The sequence below is a fragment of the Talaromyces proteolyticus genome (genome assembly GCF_021365285.1).
Source record: "Talaromyces proteolyticus strain PMI_201 chromosome Unknown BGW36scaffold_2, whole genome shotgun sequence".
NCBI lineage: Eukaryota > Fungi > Ascomycota > Eurotiomycetes > Eurotiales > Trichocomaceae > Talaromyces > Talaromyces proteolyticus.
The window spans coordinates 803,925-824,233 of NW_025764278.1; the positions used below are offsets into that span (position 1 = coordinate 803,925).

At 46.4% G+C, this 20,309-nt stretch overlaps 8 protein-coding genes across 8 annotated transcripts; 5 read left to right on the plus strand and 3 right to left on the minus strand.

The window, feature by feature from the left end:
* Window positions 1-1,800: 1,800 nt before the first annotated feature.
* On the plus strand, window positions 1,801-3,689 carry BGW36DRAFT_443471 (putative MFS multidrug transporter; the record flags this gene model as incomplete). The annotated part of the gene is made up of 6 exons (XM_046221615.1): window positions 1,801-2,060; window positions 2,125-2,519; window positions 2,577-2,638; window positions 2,696-3,183; window positions 3,235-3,322; window positions 3,373-3,689. 6 exons carry the CDS (start codon window positions 1,801-1,803, stop codon window positions 3,625-3,627), a joined length of 1,548 nt encoding a protein of 515 aa, XP_046076351.1. The 3' UTR covers window positions 3,628-3,689.
* Window positions 3,690-4,444: 755 nt separating this feature from the next.
* Window positions 4,445-6,519, minus strand: BGW36DRAFT_354756 (putative glycosyl hydrolase; the record flags this gene model as incomplete). Its single annotated transcript, XM_046213562.1, has 2 exons — window positions 4,445-5,562; window positions 5,610-6,519. The coding sequence occupies 2 exons, from the start codon at window positions 6,517-6,519 to the stop codon at window positions 4,445-4,447; spliced, it is 2,028 nt and encodes a 675-aa protein (XP_046076352.1).
* A 512-nt stretch (window positions 6,520-7,031) lies between these two features.
* BGW36DRAFT_413932 (uncharacterized protein) lies at window positions 7,032-7,952 on the minus strand (the record flags this gene model as incomplete). The annotated part of the gene is made up of 1 exon (XM_046219270.1): window positions 7,032-7,952. The coding sequence occupies one exon, from the start codon at window positions 7,950-7,952 to the stop codon at window positions 7,032-7,034; it is 921 nt and encodes a 306-aa protein (XP_046076353.1).
* Window positions 7,953-8,755: 803 nt separating this feature from the next.
* BGW36DRAFT_354758 (T5orf172 domain-containing protein) lies at window positions 8,756-9,913 on the minus strand (the record flags this gene model as incomplete). Its single annotated transcript, XM_046213563.1, has 1 exon — window positions 8,756-9,913. One exon carries the CDS (start codon window positions 9,911-9,913, stop codon window positions 8,756-8,758), a length of 1,158 nt encoding a protein of 385 aa, XP_046076354.1.
* Window positions 9,914-10,170: 257 nt separating this feature from the next.
* On the plus strand, window positions 10,171-15,347 carry BGW36DRAFT_443478 (uncharacterized protein; the record flags this gene model as incomplete). Its single annotated transcript, XM_046221616.1, has 6 exons — window positions 10,171-11,369; window positions 11,432-11,767; window positions 11,906-12,794; window positions 12,862-12,962; window positions 13,016-15,152; window positions 15,204-15,347. The coding sequence occupies 6 exons, from the start codon at window positions 10,171-10,173 to the stop codon at window positions 15,345-15,347; spliced, it is 4,806 nt and encodes a 1,601-aa protein (XP_046076355.1).
* A 279-nt stretch (window positions 15,348-15,626) lies between these two features.
* Window positions 15,627-16,822, plus strand: BGW36DRAFT_334061 (putative short chain dehydrogenase/reductase). Its single transcript, XM_046212902.1, has 2 exons — window positions 15,627-15,907; window positions 15,979-16,822. Exons 1-2 carry the CDS (start codon window positions 15,874-15,876, stop codon window positions 16,698-16,700), a joined length of 756 nt encoding a protein of 251 aa, XP_046076356.1. The 5' UTR covers window positions 15,627-15,873; the 3' UTR covers window positions 16,701-16,822.
* Window positions 16,823-17,170: 348 nt separating this feature from the next.
* On the plus strand, window positions 17,171-18,496 carry BGW36DRAFT_369187 (uncharacterized protein). Its single transcript, XM_046215098.1, has 3 exons — window positions 17,171-17,209; window positions 17,259-17,618; window positions 17,645-18,496. The coding sequence occupies exons 2-3, from the start codon at window positions 17,595-17,597 to the stop codon at window positions 18,356-18,358; spliced, it is 738 nt and encodes a 245-aa protein (XP_046076357.1). The 5' UTR covers window positions 17,171-17,209; window positions 17,259-17,594; the 3' UTR covers window positions 18,359-18,496.
* Window positions 18,415-20,237, plus strand: BGW36DRAFT_85628 (putative molybdenum cofactor). Its single transcript, XM_046222647.1, has 2 exons — window positions 18,415-19,078; window positions 19,138-20,237. The coding sequence occupies exons 1-2, from the start codon at window positions 18,834-18,836 to the stop codon at window positions 20,135-20,137; spliced, it is 1,245 nt and encodes a 414-aa protein (XP_046076358.1). The 5' UTR covers window positions 18,415-18,833; the 3' UTR covers window positions 20,138-20,237.
* Window positions 20,238-20,309: the final 72 nt, after the last annotated feature.

A 20,309-nucleotide genomic window follows, 5' to 3' on the forward strand; every position in this document is an offset into this window, starting at 1 on the left:
CTTAATTCGGGGTTTTAGTTCTGTAAAGTCACCAATGGTTTTAAATATTTATTCTCAGATGAGCAAAGGAAGTACGATATCCCCGATAAAGTTTCCACCTGTATGAACATAATGTTTGCCAACGTTCTTGGTATGCTTCTTCTAAGGGGAACATATTCCGGTAGGATTGGTTCGTGAGATTTGATCTCTCAGTGGAGCGATTCTCCCTCTTCAAAACCGATATCCCGGGCCAAATTCCGATTTCAAGCTAGACATTTCTCCAGCTGGAACATTTTCTTCCTCGCCATGTGGATACCACATGAACATCTCTGTGGGATCATGACAAGCATACATTTCATTCAAAAGCGAGGGTTCCTTTGCTAGACTAATACTGGAGTATTCGTTGTCTAACACAGTCATTACATAGTGCAGGCCACAATGACATTGAAATCAGTATGTATGGCCATTTACCTTAATTTTAGTCTTTAATGAAGACTTGTTTCCTACCCGCAACTCAATATTGGTCATCCGGTAAAGTTAGTTCATTGGGAATAGTTACTGTGCTGGTAATTCTTCATTTGCTCCACACTCATTCGTTCTTGAAGGGGTGGACAGTAATTTCTAGTAAGTCATCTAGGTCATTGTATGACATGGAGATCTTGGCCTTGAAAAGGACAGCAGCCACGAGTGTCAGGTCGAACAATCCCATAACCACTGGGCACTATTCAGCTGGATTAGGAGCTTCAAATTTCTCCATGTCACTAAGATGAGTCCTCCTCATATTAATACTAATAAATTCGAACTTTTCGCATTATATATCGGTGGCCCCTAAGAAGTCTAAACTTAATCCAACATAAATTGGTGTCAATGCAGATGAAAGGTAGAAAATGGTGGTACTATATTCAAACTTTTGTTATGTACTCGTATAGATGAGACCCTCGTAGAAATCGACATCCTATTGGCCAACAGGCACGGGGAAAGCGGAGCATGCGGCGTCGCGAAGATTTGGGGGTGGAGCCCATCATATGGGCTGGGCCAATCGGAGAACGCCCTTGAGCTTTGGCTGACCCGTGACTGGGCTGGGGATCCGCCGCAAAGGCCGTGCAGTTGCACAACTGCCCAGTGCCGGCCTTATGCGTGCATGGTTTCGCTGTAGTCCACGTCCACACGCATAAGCGAGCACTCCCTACAGGAGGAGGGGCTATGATTGGTCAGAAAGCACCTTTCGGACCTTGTGTGATCCGGCATGCAACACCATTGGACCGTCTTACTCAGCTGGGGTAATTAATTACCCCAAAGCCATACTGTTGGCCGAAAACCACTACACCAAAAAGGGGTCCCCCTCATTAGTGAAGGTATTTAATTTGGTACTTATTGGCTGACACATACAAAGCAGCTAATCAACAGGGGGTCATAAAATTCATAAATTAATGCCCATTAATACCAACAATGCTTTATTAAGGCTGATGGGAGGCTGCGACATCGCCTTCGTAATATGCGCGCCATTCTCTGTCATCTTGTTTGTTTGATAAAACTACAGCTTCTGCACCCGCCTAGTCGCGCCGCCGAGTTAGCAGAAGGTTGAAACTGCTAATTCGCCTATCAACAGGGCGTGGAAGGAGCTTGACAAGAAAATCCCCCACCTTTCCATTTGGCTTGCCCACGCACTGCGTCGATAGTAGGCCGATCTCGCAACTGGCAGCACGGTGAAAGCGCAAGAGCTCAGCCTAGTACGTTCAGTTTCCTTGCTTAGATGGAAAGCTCTGCAGTTGCACTGTTTGGCATGTTTATTTATTAACACAAGTTGAAGAAGCTGTGGCCATGGAAAAAGATATTCGAGACCATAGCAATGAGAGAAACGAGTCCAGGGAAGAAAAGGAAGTGCGAGAAGAAACTAAAGACCTTGAACGTGGTTCGACGCCTTCCGAAAAAGCCGCCCAGCTAGACGAAGATACCCCCGAGACTCGAGACCCCAATCTGGTGGACTGGAATGGCCCTGATGATCCCCAGAACCCAATGAATTGGCCCCTCAGCAGGAAGCTGGTCATCACAGTTACCATTTCGGTCATAACGTTACTGACGTACGTCGCTGCAAAGTCAGAAATTGGATGCGGGCGTAGAATGCTAATTGTGAACTCCTACTAGACCACTGGGTTCGTCCATGTTTGCCCCTGGAGTGCCAGATGTTATGCAGGATTTCAAATCCGACAACATATACCTCGCCTCATTCGTTGTATCTGTCTACCTCCTTGGCTACTGCTTTGGTCCATTGTTGATCGCTCCGCTGTCGGAGATGTACGGCCGCACACCACTCTACAACGCTTGTAATATTCTCTATACTATCTTCAGCGTTGCTTGTGCCGTTGCGCCTAATATGGGAGGCTTGATCATTTTTCGCTTTTTTGCGGGACTGGCGGGTAGTTGTCCCTTGACCTTGGGTGCTGGTTCGCTGGCAGATATGATCCCAAAAGAGAGGCGAGGCGCTGCGATGGCCGCATGGGCTTTAGGACCGTTGTTAGGGCCGGTCATTGGCCCAGTTGGTGAGTGGTGGAAGAATCAAGAAAGTGACTTGCTGAGTGAAACTAATTTATTGATAGCTGGTGGATACTTGACTCAGGCCAAAGGATGGCGATGGACCTTCTGGGTATTAGCTATTGCGGTGCGTGCATACAGAATACTGTCAATTGTAATAGAACCAGACTGATTAGGGCAACAGGGCGGAGCCGTGAGCGTGATTTCACTAATCTTCATGCGCGAGTCTTATGCCTACGTTCTTCTTGATCGTAAGGCTAAACGTCTACGAAAAGAAACAGGGAACGAAAACCTGCGGTCTGTCTTAGACACCGGAAGATCACCCAAAGATCTATTCATCTTTTCTATCGTGCGACCTACAAAAATGCTCTTTCTATCTCCCATCGTCTTCCTGTTATCGCTTTATGTTGCTATAATTTACGGTTATCTGTACCTGCTCTTCACCACCATGACCGATGTTTTCGAAGGCCAATATGGCTTTTCACAGGGTTCCGTTGGCCTGGCCTATTTGGGTATCGGTTGTGGATCTATCATAGGACTCTTCGTCTGCGGTATGGTGTCAGACCGCCTGCTCCAATATCTGACCAAGAAGAACGGTGGTGTTGCAAAGCCAGAATATCGGCTTCCACCCATGTTCATCACCGCCTGGACTGTTCCGCTCGCTCTTTTCTGGTTTGTAACCCCATATTCGCTCCGTTTGTATGAATACTGAACAAGATATAGGTATGGTTGGACGGCAGAAAAACATGTTCATTGGATTTTGCCTATCCTGGGGACAGCTTGTCTCGGGGTAGGAATGCTTATGGCCTTTGTGCGTTTTTTCATCCGTGATCGAGAGAGACCTACTAACATATGATCCAGATGTGTACCTCCACCTACCTTGTCGACGCCTATACGATTTATGCTGCTTCGGCAGTGGCAGCCAATACCGTCTTCCGATCCCTGCTCGGAGCGCTCCTCCCCCTTGCCGGAAACAAAATGTACGACAGTCTAGGCCTCGGTTGGGGTAACTCTGTACTCGGATTTATTGCACTTGCACTCGCTCCGTTGCCTTTCGTATTTTATAGTTACGGCGAACGGATACGGAACAGCAAGTTGTTCCACGTGGAGTTCTAGGAGAATTTTAGAGTTCATGCGGGGTTTAGCGGGCATAATTGGCAAAAATAGGGTATTTAGCATTAGACTTTCGTAAGGTATTCAACAGAACACAGAATGCATTGGCATTTTTCATAATTTCTTTCGAAGATCTCTCTGTAGGTTGCGTTGCGTTTTAGGGGGTTCGCGCACTATGGCGTGACACGTCACCGGCAACATAAATACGGACGCCGACCTGCTCCCGCTGCCATTGAATTGGTGGAACACAAGAAAACTTGATGTTACCATGTTTCTTTTATTGTTCAGCTGGTTCATTTAGGCCAATGGGTACACTGACGGAGCCTATAATTCCCGTCAACACCCATCTCCTTGGACCGGAGCGTGGGGACGCGGTTGGCGAAGTTAATGGTGACCGGCACCAGTAGTTTCACTGGGTAACAACTCGTACCATCGACTGCTTTTACCGCCGTCTGTCCTGGTTGCTTCCATGTATTGGGAACTTGGTTTGGACTATACTACTATGTAGTTTTGCTAAAGAGGTCGCTAGCAGGTCGAGGTCCCAGGGCTTGGCTTTGATGCTACGGAATGAGTACTTGGAAGCCGGCTCGTTCTCTCACGGCTTATTCGTGGGTCGCTGCTGATGTGTATACCCACCAGAAGACTTTTTACGGCCATGGACAACATCATTAACATTCTTGGAAGCCACTGGTCTTTCGGGCGTTAAGCGACGCTCAGCGCCTGGTGACTACGACTACATTTCTCAATACGTTGGATTCATAGTTGATTCAATGGTATTTTGTCAAATCTTCAACGCCTTTATTTATAGAGTCTTAGACCTTCAAGCTCGAACGAAAACCGGCATAATCTCGACTGGGCAGTCGACTTCAACTGTTTTTCCTCCTATGTATTCTTTCCCATGATCTCCTGCTATAGCACCATCTTGGAAGAATGTCCATGTGCCTTTGGGTAGATAAACAGATCGAGTCTTCTGTCCTGGATACAAGACTGGGGCACAAAGATATTTCGACCCATACAGATACTGGTCCTCAACAGTCCATGCATGTGCGTCATCTGGAAACTCGTAAAAGAGCGGCCTCATAACCGGCGTCCCTTTTTCGTGCGCTTCTCTCATTAATTCTCTGGTATAATCTCTTAACTGCTCGCGGATATCCAAGTACTTCACGCAAATCTTGTACACTTCTTCCCCGTACGACCACACCTCATTCTCCGCTCCCGAAAGACACCCCGCGCCGCCCGTCGTTCCATGCTGAGGCTGTTTCGGTTCTCGATCACCATGCAACCTCATAACCGGACAAAACGCACCCCATTGGAACCAACGCACGAGAAGTTCCCTGAACGGCTCCTTCGTTGGGTCACCGCCGTGAAATCCACCGATGTCTGTGGTCCACCAGGGAATCCCTGAAATGCCCATATTCAACCCTGCCGCGAGCTGGCAACGCAGCGACTCCCAGCTGGATGCGATATCGCCACTCCACACTAACGCGCCATACTTTTGTGACCCTGCCCACGCGCATCGCAGCAGATTGACGATGTTTTGCTGTCCTGCCGCTGCTTGTCCTTCGTAGAATGCCCGAGCGTATTCACGAGGATAGATATTTCCAATGGTTACGTTGGATCCAAGATGGTAACGGTAATTGTCGAAGTCGTACGCCGTGTACTCGGGTTCAGCTTCATCGAGCCAAAACACACGGATACCTTTGGAAAAGTAGTTTTGATATGCTTTGTCCCACACATATTTGCGAGACCCGGGGTGGGTTGCGTCGAAATGGATTGTTTCTCCTTGGAAATTCATCCCGTTGCGAATCCCACGATCTGTGCGGATGAGGTATCCTTTGGCGACCATTTCCTCGTAGTTCTCAGACCGGATGTCGACTGTCGGCCAGATGGAAACCATTAGTTCGATGTTGAGATCTTTGAGTTCTTTTATCATTGCATCTGTTTGCGTTAGCACTCCTCATACTCTGGTATAACAGAGGACAAACCAGGGTCAGGCCAGTAAACGGGATCAAACTTCCATTCTCCCTGTAATGGCCAGTGGAAGAAATCAATAACAATCAAGTCAATTGGCAGATTTCGCTTTTTATACTCCCGCGCTACCTTCAACAGTTCATCTTGTGTTTGGTACCGCAGTTTGCACTGCCAAAACCCAAGTCCGTATTCAGGCATCATAGGCACTTTGCCGGTGACATCGGCATACGCCTCAACTATTCCCTTGGGCGAGTCGCCCGCCACAATCCAATAGTCCAAAACGCGAGTTGAGAACGCTTCAAATGACATAACGTTCTTGCCCAACACGGCCCTGCCAACACCCGGGTTGTTCCATAAGAATCCATATCCCAACGATGAGACGGCAAATGGAATCGAAGCCTGTGAATTGCGATGCGCAAGCTCAAGATCGACGCCCTTCAGATCGAGAAACGGCTGCTGGTACTGCCCCATGCCATAGATTTTCTCGTTCCGATCAATGCTTTCGAGTCGTAGAGTAAGATGGTAATCGTCGCAGCCCGGATGTGGCTTGAATTCGCGCGCTTCAATGTCGAGAGCCGAGCATTTCGGGTCAATCGGATCCTTGCGGTTGCGCATGTATTCTTCTAGCAGCACCTTTCCGGTATTTGTGTTGCGGATGATGATCTTTCCGCGCGGTGAGATGCTGGCTTGAATAGCTCCATTTGTGAGTTTTCCGCCCTCGACTTTGTTGTCGATTTCAATCGTCGCCGGGACAGGAGTTGACGGCCTGAGTTCGGATGATAAGGCCCAGTCTAGGTTTGTTGGAAATTCAGGCAGATGGGTTGCGCGGACGCGGACGGCATTGGGACCCCAGGGTTCTATGTATAGTTGTTCGGAGTCGTATTGGTAGATTAAACGGTTGTTCTTGGTGTCGTGAGTGAGCATTTTGATTAGCTTTAGGATCGTCTTTGTGGGACAAGCAAAGTAAAGCACTCTCTATTCTATGGTTTACTGAGTATTAATTGTATATTCGATGAGATGGCCTGGATTTATATTCGATTGTTGTTGGAAGATCTGGATAAATTACGTCATGTATAATAGACCAGCGCATTGATATCTCTTCAAACTTTTACTATTCTGATATTTTGAAATCGGAGATGAGTCCGATAGAGAAAAGCTGCTAATTAGTCGGATTGGATCGCGGGGTAACCCGACCACTCTTTGTCTGCATGTAGGCACTGTTCTTTTAGCCTGAATGTACACACCCCACAGGAAATTTATCCTATTGGGACAAGTACCGTCTTGGATAGGAAAGGCGCCACAATCGCTGAATTTGGTTCATATTAGGACCACCCTTTCAATTCAATCTTACTATGCACAGTTTCTTGTGATTTCCAAATCTGTGAAGTTCTTAATTAATATTCGATGGCTCTGGTGGAGAATCAAAGACGCAGATATCAAACTGAGGTATTGTCCCGCAGGAAATCCTCCAAACTAGTAGTCTTCACATCCAACTTATTATTATCCAGTGTTTTCAAAGTCCACGTCCCGTCAATTGTATAAAGTTGGTAGAACCAACCGATGTAAGACCAGAAATTCTTCCTAGAACCCTGTCGTCTAGCCTCTAAAGCATTCTTTCGCAAGTCCGATACTGTGCCCATAACCTCGACATCGACTTTACATTTCTTGACCTTCTCATAAGTCACAGCAATCTCCCTCAACGTGTTGACCCCAGAACAAACTCTCCAGAAACCTCCATCCGCTGCATCGTTTCGCTCAACAATGTGAACAGCGAATTCCGCTGCGTCTTTCTCCGTCGTCCAGTGCCATGGCTCGTCCCCCGTTCCCCAGATCTCCAACCTCTTCGCTTCCGGGTCCCAACACCCGTTATTCTTAGGCGAAAAGTCACCGTGACCAGGCACAGCAAAGAAAGTTTCTGCTAAAACACCGCTGAGGATATAAATGGGCTTGATGCTCGATGTCATATCGGCGTGGTTACAAAGCGCAATGTACGCGTCATAGCTCTCATGCATACCCAGCGGCATCTCGCTCCAGTCATAGTTCCAGGCCGCCGCAACGAAGCGTTTCACACCTGCTCTCTCGGCGGCACGAATTAGGAGAAGTTGTCCTTCAAGTTGCAGCTCGGGGATTCCACTGTACGCGTTGATTATTGCGTCGACTCCGGCACAGGCTCGGTCGAGAGCTTCGATGTCGTAGTAGCTGGTGCTTTGAACAGTGCTTTCGACGTGTTTGAGTCGGGCGCTGTTGATCCGTGAGGGATTGCGGGCGAGGATACGGATGCGGTGGCCTCGGGATGCGAGGCTGTCGATGAGCCACTGGCCAATGTTGCCAGACGCGCCGACTACAAGAACTAGCATGATAGAATCTAGGATTTCGAATGAATGAGTATCTGATTAAAGACACAATTTCAGTTGTGCTATGTTTATGGATTACTATACTGTCTTTATAACAGATCTCCCACAACAAACCACAACTGAAATCCTATTGAATGTCATGTCCACCTGGATACATCATCCACTTACATTAGTAATGGTTGAGGAATATTTCGGGCATACCGAAAGCCCTAACTCCGAGAATAAGATATCTCGTGGTGATCAACTGCCTGATTCGGAAACGAGTTGCCTAATGCTGGCTGGGCCCCTGGTACCTATTGGTCAGTGGCCAGGTCGAGCCCTGCACCAGAGCCCCCAGTTTAACTGGCTCGAAATACCCCAGATTCCCCAGAAGAGACACAAATTAATCACGCAAATATGTCTTTTAGGGTTCGTTGGCCTAACCCATCTGAATGACGGTACCATTTTTTCTCATTGCGTGGTCCAATCACGGTTCCATATCTCTGCCAGCCATAACTTAAAAGCTCGATCTCAAATGCAGTCAGGATTGGCACTTCAACATCTACTTGAGGCTGCATTATCGGTGTTAGGGGTTTCGCGGCTTTTTCTTGCGGCTTAATGTTCGAAGAAAGTGTCGTCTCCCCTATTTCCGCGCTGGACGGTAAAGCAAGATCCGATGGCAGGTCGACTTTCGGGGTAGGAGAGGTAGAAGAGTCTGACGTATTAACCTTTGATGATGGCTCTGGCATTCCATGGCCTGATGGCGAGATCGATATATTGGCACCAACTCTCCCTTCTGACTTCGTGTTCTTCGATAGCCATGTTTTTTAGGAATCTTGGAATTGCACTGGTGATGAAGGCAGTAGTATCTGTTTAGGCATGAGCCCCTTTTGGCTGGTTCTGTTTGTAAAGTTGGCTGACGAAGGAAACTGGGATGATTTAGCCTCAAGAAAATCGTCGTGTACCAATGTCCTTTCCAAGGAATCAATTATTTTCTCATCTACTTGCGAGGGTCTTGTTGAATCTATCTGGTCTTCAATGAGTGTTAACTCTTCAAGCAACAACGCTGCGAAGTCCGCTGCGAAGTGGTCCAGCAGCTTCCTAGCAGTAACCACCTGATCACGTGCCTCCATATCTTTGACGATCTTTAGCCACATGTCGTTCAGAAGCCCCTCTGGGGTATAAGGCTCAGAAATTTTCATAAAGTTTGCCCAATCAACTACTACTTGTTTTGCTGTTTCCGGATCAACCTCGAACCATTCTTTATGACTCTTTCTACACCCTATGCACGACCGTTCTCGCCGCCATTCTCGTATCAATTCGTAATGTATCAGTGTCTCAACGCGCTGGGCACAAGGTATGTTGTGCACACTAATAATTAAGTTAGGTTTATAGCCACAATTCGCCCAATGTTCGAGCCGACCTGCAATAGAAACAGCTGTCCAGCCAATCTTGACGTGGCCTGGAGAAGATTCCCTGTCAAATGCATACACTGACCCGGTCTGAAAGTCGTAGTTTTGAAGAGGATCGAGAATATTTCTGGCGACAGAGTCGTTAGGACCGGGTGTTGCGATATGAAGTCGAAACTCAGACACAGGAGCTTGAGTAAGAGATTCCTCGCTGGGTGCTGGGAGAGATGTTTTCGTCTGCGATTGGTAAGCGTCATATCTCATGATCTCAGTATTCCATCTTTGTGCCAGTGGCATTGAAAAACCAATATCCTCTATGCGATGTTGATGCTTTGCATTGTCCTCCTTGGAACAGTTGCACAAGATATACATTTGGAGTAGATCTAGACTAATCAGCTGGCCTAACATTATCTGAGTACGAATAGTTTCTTGATGCCAGATCGCGCTTGCGTTGTCATTTTCTTCGCAACACCACCTACATCTCTCTCCTTTCTGGGTTGGAAATATACACTGATTTTTCTTTGATGGATCGAGTTTGTGAAATGGGATGAACAAGGAGATAGCTGGAATAGCCATTACGAAGGTAAAGCAAGGTGACGCATAGGCAAACGCAATTCCTCATGAGGATTGTTTACACTTTCTATCATCTATACTTTGAGTGACTCAATAAGGCCTGCAAACAAAAGGTATTGCGTCGGTCGCCCGAAAGGGATAGTGCCGCCTATTGTGGTGCATGCCGGGTACCTTCCCTTCTATTTTCTTTTTCTACCCCATCCATCTCATCTCACTTCCTCATTCCTCCTTCATCAACGCCTGAGAAAATAATGGCTACAATGGCGGCCCCATCAGATGTCGATTTTCCTGGCGCATTCATATCAAATATTCGACTGTTGCCTACGACGTCGGAGATACTATGCAGTGAGGGGGCAGATTTTCTTCCAAAGCAACATCATGAGAGTGGCATATCTCGACTCGTAGACTCTCAATTTCGACTACTACGAGAGGACACATGCGGCTTGATTCGCGATTCAGTCCGTTCCGTTTTGAGAAACTGGCAGGTATTAGTTCATGGTCGTGATTGGAAATTAAAACGACAAATTCTTTCTCACCAGTCACCGACCCCTATAAGGCTCTACTTCAACGTCAGGGTTCAACAATTGAAGGCTGATCCGTTGAAGGGTATGGAAATCGACATGGAATTTGATCAGCTGTACAAGCTTGCAAAACTAAGCCCGGCACACAGAGAGAAATGGTGGCGTGAATCTGACACACTGAGAGAAGGCAGTTCCATTCTGGCTCTTATCGATGGTGAATGCCAGGATAAAATCAGTGTTGTCTTTTGTCTAGTTTCCAGACGGGTGATTGAATGCTCTGATCGTCACAAAAAAAAGGGCTATCCTGGACCAATTCCTGTTCGTGACTTGGTTAGCAATGCTACCAGAGCATCAGTGGTGCTTCGTTTAGCAGATCAAGGATATGAGGCTGATGTATCAAACCTCGTTCGATTGAAGAGCGACAAACTATTATCAAGATCACTTCTACTGGTTGAATTTCCTGCTTTATCATACAAGTCTTTCGAAGGCATTCTACGAAGATTGCAAGATATTCACCAATCTCATGCCCGAGTCCCTTTCGCTAGGTGGCTTGAACCTGGCAAAAAGCATACAAATTTGAGAAGATGTTTCACTAAAAGTCTCACCGCAGGCGAAATTATGGTGCCGCCGCCTGCATACATCAAAGATGGGATGGTCTTAGACTTCTCCTGCTTACCCAAGTCTGCGCGAAAATTAGGCGACATCGATGCTTTGTTGAAAGTCTCGCTGCCAAAGGACTCCAGAGCTCTGTCAGACCAACTATCCAAATTTACGACACTGAATACGGCCCAAGCAGATGCAATGGCTGCAGCATTAAGGCAGGAAGTTGTACTTATACAAGGGCCTCCAGGAACTGGAAAGTCATACGTGGGAGTACAGCTTGCCAAGTGCCTTTTGCAGAATCGAGATATATTGCAATTGGGACCGATTCTTTGTGTGTATGTTTCCTATCCTGCTTCTGGAATGGGCTCCCCATCATCCACTTACTAACTTGATGCAGTTGTTACACCAACCATGCCCTAGATCAATTTCTTAACGAGCTTCTTAACTCCGGTATCACCAACATTATTCGAATTGGACATGCTAGTGAGTCTCGTCTAGCAGAACTCTCGCTTGACCATGTGAAAAAATCTCGATCTAAAACAGCCTTTGATGAGTCCGGGAGGACTTCCAGAGTCAATACCAATGCTAGCAAGGCAAAATTACTGGGCTTAAGTCTTCACATTGATGAGATTTGCAAATCAATCAATGAAGATGGGAAGGTTGTTGGTAGGTATATAAGGAATGAATTTCCTGAGCAATCTCAGTATCTCCTTAACATCCTCCCAGATCAAGAGTTTAACAGGAGGATAAATAGCTGGCTTTCAGGTGATGACTTCCGGGTGACCACCAGCAACTGGGATGTTTCGGGTGATGATGGCTTTCAGGGGGTCGCCGGTAATGAACGAACTATTGAGCAGCTCCTCTTGGCTAGCATTTGGGAACTAACGACTGCTGAACGCGTTCATTTATACGAACATTGGAAGCGCCTTGCCTTCTCTGAGCTTTCGGAGCAGTTATGTGATTTTTTAAAACAACACGTGCAAGAAAAACAAAATCATACCAGAATTTATCATGAATACGACACCGTTATTCTGAACGAATCGGGAGTTATTGGGGTTACTACCACAGGCTTAGCCAACAATGCGAATCTCCTAAGAGACGTCAACGCTAAGGTCTTGATATGCGAAGAAGCTGCAGAAATCCTAGAATCGCATATGCTCACGGCGCTACTACCCTCAATCCAGCACCTTATAATGATCGGGGATTACTTACAGCTACGGCCGCGAATATCAAATCCTAGATTGTCAATGGGCTACAATGGCAACGGCCCTAAGTACAATTTTGATCAGTCTCTATTTGAACGGTTGGCGTCTTCAAAGTTCTGCGACCTGAGTTTGAATTCACATCCTGGGCAGAAACTAGCGGAATCTCGATTTCCTATTAGCCAGCTTAGTCACCAGCACCGAATGCATCCGTTGATATCAACATTGATTCGCGAAACATTGTATCCTGGCCTGCAAGACCATCCTCGTACCAAAGAATACTCAAATATTGCTGGTATGAAGCGCCGGCTCTTCTGGTTAGACCATCGCAACTGGGAAGACACGCATGTCCCGGACGAGCCAATGCAAAGCAAAACAAATGTCTGGGAGGCCCGCATGGTAGTAACATTAGCCAAGCATCTTTATCGACAGGAGAGGTATGGATCTAGAGACCTTGCTATATTAACACCATATGCTGGACAATTAAAAGTATTGAAAAAAATGCTGGAAGATACGAATCTGAACAAATTGAGACTGGCTATTATTGATGACTTTCAGGTAAGATACGGGTTGTTTTATTATAACCACCATTTCAAAGGTGGAAAGCTTACGCAAAATTGCGCAGGGCGAAGAAGCCACAGTTGTCATCGTGTCTCTTGTCAGAAGCAATAAACGTCACGACTGCGGATTTTTAAAATCCCCGAACCGAATCAACGTTCTTCTAAGGTGAGTTTGAATTAACAGAATGTTGAAGAAGTTTCTGATAATATTGACTCTAGTCGTGCCAAAGAAGGTATGTATATCATTGGTGACGCAGCTACTGCAGCTACTGCACCACTATGGCAGTCTGTCATTGAGCTTTTCAAGAAAGGTCAAAATATTGGTCAAGAACTGCAGTTAAGCTGCGCTCGCCATCCGAAACAGACTGCTTGCGTCTCAAATCCCGACGACTTTTCCCGGGCTGCTCCGGAGGGTGGATGTGCCCAAACGTGCGGCCTAAGATTACATTGCGGACATAGGTGCACTTTAATGTGCCATTCGGAAACACATCACCGGGCTGTTCGATGCATGCAATTATGTCATCGTATGAGAGATTGTGGTCACTTTTGCAATAGAAGATGCAATCAGCCATGCGGTGAATGTCCAGAATTGGTAGAGAATATCATGCTCCCATGCGGACATACAATTGTAACAGAATGTGGCAAAATTGCGACCATTTTTAAAATCAAGTGTCAGGAGGCCGCCGTTCGAACAATGGCTCCATGTGGTCATAAACTCGAAGTACGTTGCCACGAAAACTCGGACAATCTCGATTGCTCGCACACATGTGATACTCGCTTACCTTGCGGGCATGTATGCTCAAAGGTGTGCTGGAATTGCAGAGGTGGTGATCACGGTCCGTGTAACGAAATATGTGGCAGGGCGTTCAATACCTGCTCACATGCATGCAGTCGTCCGTGTCACCCAGGCTCTACATGTCCTCCCTGTACTCGACCATGTGAGATCCGATGCAGACATAACCAGTGCCCGAAAAACTGCAATGAACCCTGTCCACCTTGTGCTGAGTTATGCGAATGGAGTTGCGAACACCGCGACAAATGCAATCTTCCATGTGCCGTTCCTTGCGACATCATCCCTTGCAATCTCCGTTGTACCAAGAGTTTATCGTGTGGACACCAATGCCCAGGAGTCTGTGGGGAGTCGTGCCCGACCTCTGATCATTGCCAGATATGTTGTAAACCAGAGGTCCTTAGCCGGAATGTCGACCTGATAGAGTTCAAAGAGTACAGAAATATTGATATTGACAAAGATCCTTTACTTTTTCTCTCCTGTGGACATTTCTATACACGATCTTCTCTCGACGGAGTCATGGAAATGAGGCAATACTATAGCACCGATGACTCCACAGGAAAAATTATTGGGCCCAAGCGCGAGACATGGGGCTTTGACTCCCATGACATCCCAAAAGGATGTCCAGAATGTCGGATGTCCCTTCGTGATGTAGACCGATACAATAGAGTTATCAAAAAGGCATTACTGAACGAGGCTACAAAGAGGTTTGTTACCTGGGCACACGCAGAACGTATGAACCTATTAAATGAGCTGGAGCAATTGGAAATTGAAATAGAAAATGATCGCGCACTTTTTATTTCCAAATGCTCGAAACCCAACACTAACAACCACAAGTCAACACAAATCAACATGATTTTAGACTTATACAAAAAGAGAGGAACGGAACTTTACAAAAAAATCAAGAATTTCGGAAAGCTGGTTTCCAAGACAGAGCAACCCTTCGGAAGAGTGCGAGATTTATTGGCCTACACTGTCGCTAAGCAGCGGGGCATATTGACTTCGTTCAATTTTGATGATTCGGTCATCCAAACTGGGTTTCAGCTCTACGGCCAATCCATGAGCCTTCGGCTGGTCTGGGCCATGCTTTGGGACTTTCATGTGGTTTCAGCACACGAGTTCATTGACCCACGGATCGCCTACGTATTGTGTAAATCGATATCGACTAGAACCGGCGATATACTCGAGAAATGCTTGGCTCTCATGAGCTCTAGCAAGCATTCAAAATTCCTCGTTGAAGAGGTCCAAGCAAAATTATATCATGTGAAGTTTTCGACACTGTCAATTATTAATCAACAAATACAACGGCAACCACTTGACTTGGGAGCCCAAATTTTAGCTCGGGAACAGGCAGAAATGACCCTTAACGAGTGCGAAAGCCTTTGTCTACAATACCCAGGAACTCTTAATTTCCTGAGAAACGATATTCAAAAGGTTTGGTCATTGGTTAATGGATTGGAGTTTTACACTTTTGTAACGAACGAAGAAACAAGGCAGGTGTACGACGCAATGGCAGAGCAGTTCTCAGGTACAGGGCATTGGTACTACTGTCGAAACAACCATCCGGTAAGAGATCTCTCTATAAGCATTGGATCACTGTTACTAACTGCAGCGCAGTTCACAATCGGAGAATGCGGTATGCCAACAGAGGAGGCTCGTTGTCCAGAGTGTGGTGCATCAGTCGGTGGGCAAGACCACGTATTTGTGCAGGGGATCAGTCGTGCCTTTGATATGGAGCATGAGTTTTCGCGGGGAGGGTAATTTTGGCACGCGCATATGGCTTTGGGGCAGGCCCCATCAATTTCTTTTTTACCTGTCAGCTTTTCTGATAATTTCTAGTGATATTAGTGATTTTAGTGATCCTACTTTTAGTGAATACATTTCTAAATTCGTCCATATTTCTGAGTAGGCAGAAGAATGTATTGTTGGAAGAGCCCGAATTGACCACCCCACTTGTCTCGCCGGTGGCAATATCCCAATAGTATTATTGAAAAATTTCATATGCAGTTCAATCATTGAGGGATTGAATTATGCGTTTACATAGAGTAGCCTGCGTATTACGTTGGCGATATTGGTCGGATTTAGTCGGACATACGGCAATTCAGTCGATTTACTCGGACATGCGGCAATCCTATCGTCGGGTTTGTGGTTAATTTGTTCGGCATCAATCAAGCATCATCTTGTCGTTCAGGTATAATAATGGAACCCCAGTTGGGAACATCAAAACAGTATTTTCTGGGATATTTGTCGAAAATACTAACGTGATGATAGCTGAGGAATAAACGCCATGCCGTCGGAATCGAGGATCGTCTTGATAACTGGTATAAGATTTTTTATAATCGAATATGAAACACTTGAAATTCCACAGACTAACGTGAATGAACTCCTACAGGAGCAAACTCCGGTGTTGGCTTCGCAACAGCTAAAGTGCTCACTGCCTCGTCGTCCAGCTACCATGTTATCATAGGCGCCCGCAACCCAGCAAAGGGAGCAGAAGCCCTTAAAACCCTTCAAGTGGACCCTAACACCAAAGGCTCATTATCAACAATATATATCGATTCAACCGATGAGTCGTCCATTACTGCGGCTGCAGAAGAAGTCAAGAAACGGTTCGGAAGGCTTGATGCGCTGATCAACAATGCTGGCATCTATCTCCGATCTGAAAACCTTGCGTGGGAGATGGAGACACAGTTCAAAACAAATGTCGTCGGACCAGCACTAACCACTCGTGCATTCATGCCCTTACTTCTCAAATCGGAAAAGCCCTATCTAGTCTATATCAGCAGCTCTCTTGGGTCATTGGGAACAGCCGAAGATCCCGGGCGATTCGATTATAGAATTGGAGCGATTGGATACCGAGTTAGCAAATTGGCTATGAATATGGTCATGTTGGAAGAGCACAAAGAGTTTGGATCGCAAGGGGTTAAAGTATTTTCTGTTTGCCCGGGTTTGGTTGAGTCAAATCTGAGAGGACCAGGTGAGCAGGCACGAACCGCTGGCGGAGATGCAGGCCCAGCGGAAGAGTCAGGAATATTGTTACTGAATGTGCTTGAGGGCAAGAAGGATGATAACGCTGGCAAATTTCTCTACAAGGATGGCGTTCGTCCTTGGTAGGCTTTAGATCTTACTCGCTCTCAAGTGCTGTGTTTTTTATATACATGGGTTGAACAATGTTGCCTGTCAAGTGTTGTCGGGTGATCAATAGTCGAGAAATCAATAGCATACTCACTCGGCTGAAATCATACGAAAGGTTCAATGTTGTTGAACATTCATTCATTCATTCATAAAGAATAATTGTTGCCTTGGCCATCTCTAGCACAGCCTCCAGGAATACGAGTATGGGGCGGGAGCTAATTTGCTCTCACTCTCTGAAGGGCAAAGATGCACCCGCGTGTATCAATCCATTATCGTCTTTGGCGGCAGCTGAATTCAGCTTACCCGATATGAGGCTAGGATGCGCTTCGCGTCTCGTATGTTATTATATTCCCTGTGTCGCGTGATTTAACGGTGTTGATTATGGCATTCGCCTTATATGCTACGCCGGTCCCAGATACTAAAGATTAAAATCTACTTGAGTTGCCATCCTTTGTTCTAGTCGAAGTTATTTTGAATATTAAGTTCAAGTCTGCACATTACCAATTCTCGTGTAAAATCGTTTCTAAGATTTGTTAGTTCACATGGCGGAGACTGAAGTTACGTTCCTCACGCAGGGAATCAAACTTGAGACCCCTAAATCAGGAATTTACACTACAGGTGACAAAGTCATTGGACTTGTCCACTTCGACCCATTGCGAAAGGATCGCGTCACGGAAGTTGAATTATCGCTGTATGGATCCTCGGATCCGGACTGGGATACTGATGGTGACAACAGTAAATCGGAGACTGGGCTTCTGACCTTGAATATCAATCTCTACAGCGGAGCGCCTGTTGTGCACAAGAATTTCTCTTTTGAATTCCCATTCCCGACATTAACAAACCACGCTGATCCGTCTCATAATTGGGTCCCGAATGACCGATTCGAGCACAGCTACGGTCACCCATTACCACCGACATGGGAGGGAAATTTCGATAGAATTAGATATCGATTAACAGCTCGCATTGTCAGTGAGAGACGAGGGACTACTACATTTACCCGAAAAATCAAATATACACCATCGAAAGATGCAAGTACGGATAGCTCTTCGATGGAGTATGCATGCACCCTTTGCGGCTTTTTCCGTTCTGCACGTTTAAATCCCATTGAGGGTCTGGAGGAAATAGCTGCATCTGGTATAGGTACAAATCAGGTCATTTTTAGCTTTCCTAAGGTTTTAGTCTCGGGCGAGCACATGTTTGGTTCAATCCGCGTTCAAGTTCCACCTTCAGAACAGTTGAAACTGTGGTATTTGATCGTGGATATCAACCTAAAGAGAGGGATTCGCACACTCGGTAATCCAGCAGGAGAGAAGCCACGGCCTGCTTATCGCCCAGCCAGACTTCTCTGTTCGTTGTCGCCAACTAGCTTGCCTAATGATCAGCCCACTGATCTGCTAACTGTTTGCAAATCACTGCGCCCTGTTCCACCGTTCTATACCTTCAAGACGTTCAATATATATATTGCGGGATACTTGCAAATTAAGGCACTATTCACCAGTTCTTCCGGGAAGTTGTATAGGCTGACTACTTCTGATGTCCCTGTCAGTATTGTCGGTCCACCTCGATTTGGGGACAGCATGGAAGGCGGAAAACCCCGCCTAACAGACAAACCATTTTTGATTCCACAGAAAAAATAGAAACCCAGCGGACAGCAAGTTCAAATAACGGTTTCCTGATTGCTGTTGCACGGTTGTAATGAGGAAACTGGGAATCACATGACTACGCGTATTCGCGGGGTGGGGCAATCATTCCCCGATTTCCAGAACGATTTTCACTCTTTCATCACGCTTTCTTCAGTAGACAAGCTTCTCTCATCTGCAATGGCTGTTGATCTTGCTGAACTACAGGCGACTTACGCATCATTAACGGCGCAAATAGCGGCAGCTGAAACGCAATTAACCGCCCTCAAAGAAGCTCTTCGCTCAACAGAAAAGTCAATACTCTCTGTTAATGGAGCTTCCTCGAAAGAACAACTACCGCAACAATGGCCGATGCTCGAGGACGAATATAAACGATATGGAAGGCAAATGATTGTACCACAGATCGGACTTCATGGTATGTGAGAATTGGACTACGGATGTTTCATCCCTTTCCTGGTGAGACTTGCCTGCAATGATAGAAACGCTGATAGCGGTTGGACTAGGCCAATTGAAGCTTCGTACATCGTCGGTACTTCTCGTCGGAGCCGGTGGCCTAGGATGCCCGGCAGCTTTGTACCTTGCTGGGGCTGGTGTCGGCAAGCTCGGCTTGGTGGATGGTGATGCTGTCGAGTCGTCCAATCTTCATCGTCAAGTGCTACATAGAACAAAAAATGTTGGGAAATTAAAGGTCGATAGTGCGATTGAATACCTTGAAGAGTGAGCTTGCTTTCTGATTTACATTTTCAACACATTTCTGAGATTTTTTAATTTGATAGACTTAACCCACATCCAAAATATATCGCTCATCACGAACATCTGTCCCCTGAAAATGCCCCCGATATATTCAAGCAATACGACGTGGTATTGGACTGTACGGATAACCCTGCTACACGATATCTCATATCGGACACCGCGGTACTTTTAGGCAAACCACTTGTTTCAGCTTCAGCGCTGCGAACCGACGGACAACTCATAGTGTTGAATAATCCTCCAAGCCCGCCGGGCGATTCTTCTGGCGGCCCCTGTTACCGATGCGTTTTCCCGAAGCCACCACCTGTGGAAAGCGTTGTCAGTTGCGCTGATGGCGGTATTGTCGGCCCAGTGGTCGGCACAATGGGAGTTTTGCAGGCGCTGGAAACCATCAAAGTCCTCACCAAAGTCCCAGTTCCGAATACAAACGTAGTCGCGGTTGAAGATCGCCCGGCGCTTCATATCTTCTCAGGCTATAGCAACCCACCATTCCGTACAATTCGTCTCCGGATGCGTCGCTCTGATTGTGCAGTCTGCTCATCCAAGGCTACTGTCACATTAGACACATTGCGGTCCGGATCCACGGATTATATTCAATTTTGTGGTTCCGCAAACTCTCCCCAGCTTTTGTCTGCACAAGAACGAATTTCTGCCGACCAGTATCAGCAAATACACAAGTCAAAGCAACCTTGTACAGTAATCGACGTGCGCGACCAGACTCAGTTTGGTATATGTAGTCTTGAAAACAGCATAAACATTCCCATTACGCAAATTCTGAATGAATCCTCCGCATCGCAGGTTGATGCACTGGATAATTTACGGTCGTTACTACCCTCAGATGCAGCATCAAATGACGATAGAAATCCGATTTATTTTGTATGTCGGCTAGGCAACGACTCCCAACTCGCAGTTCGAAAGTTCAAGGAATTAGGGGTTGACCAAAATGGTCAGCGATATATTGGTGACATTCGTGGAGGGCTCAAAGCATGGAAGACCGAAGTTGACCCAAACTGGCCGGAGTATTGAATTTCGTTCGCAAGTATTGGAAATTCGCTCAATGAAATAGTGTTTCATGGTCTTTATCAGCCATACTATATACAACAAATCTATTTCATTCAGCTCTGCTTCACAATACATTTCTCCTCTTCAGTCGAACTCGGATGTCTTTTGCAGGCACTACCGCGCCACTGCCACCCTT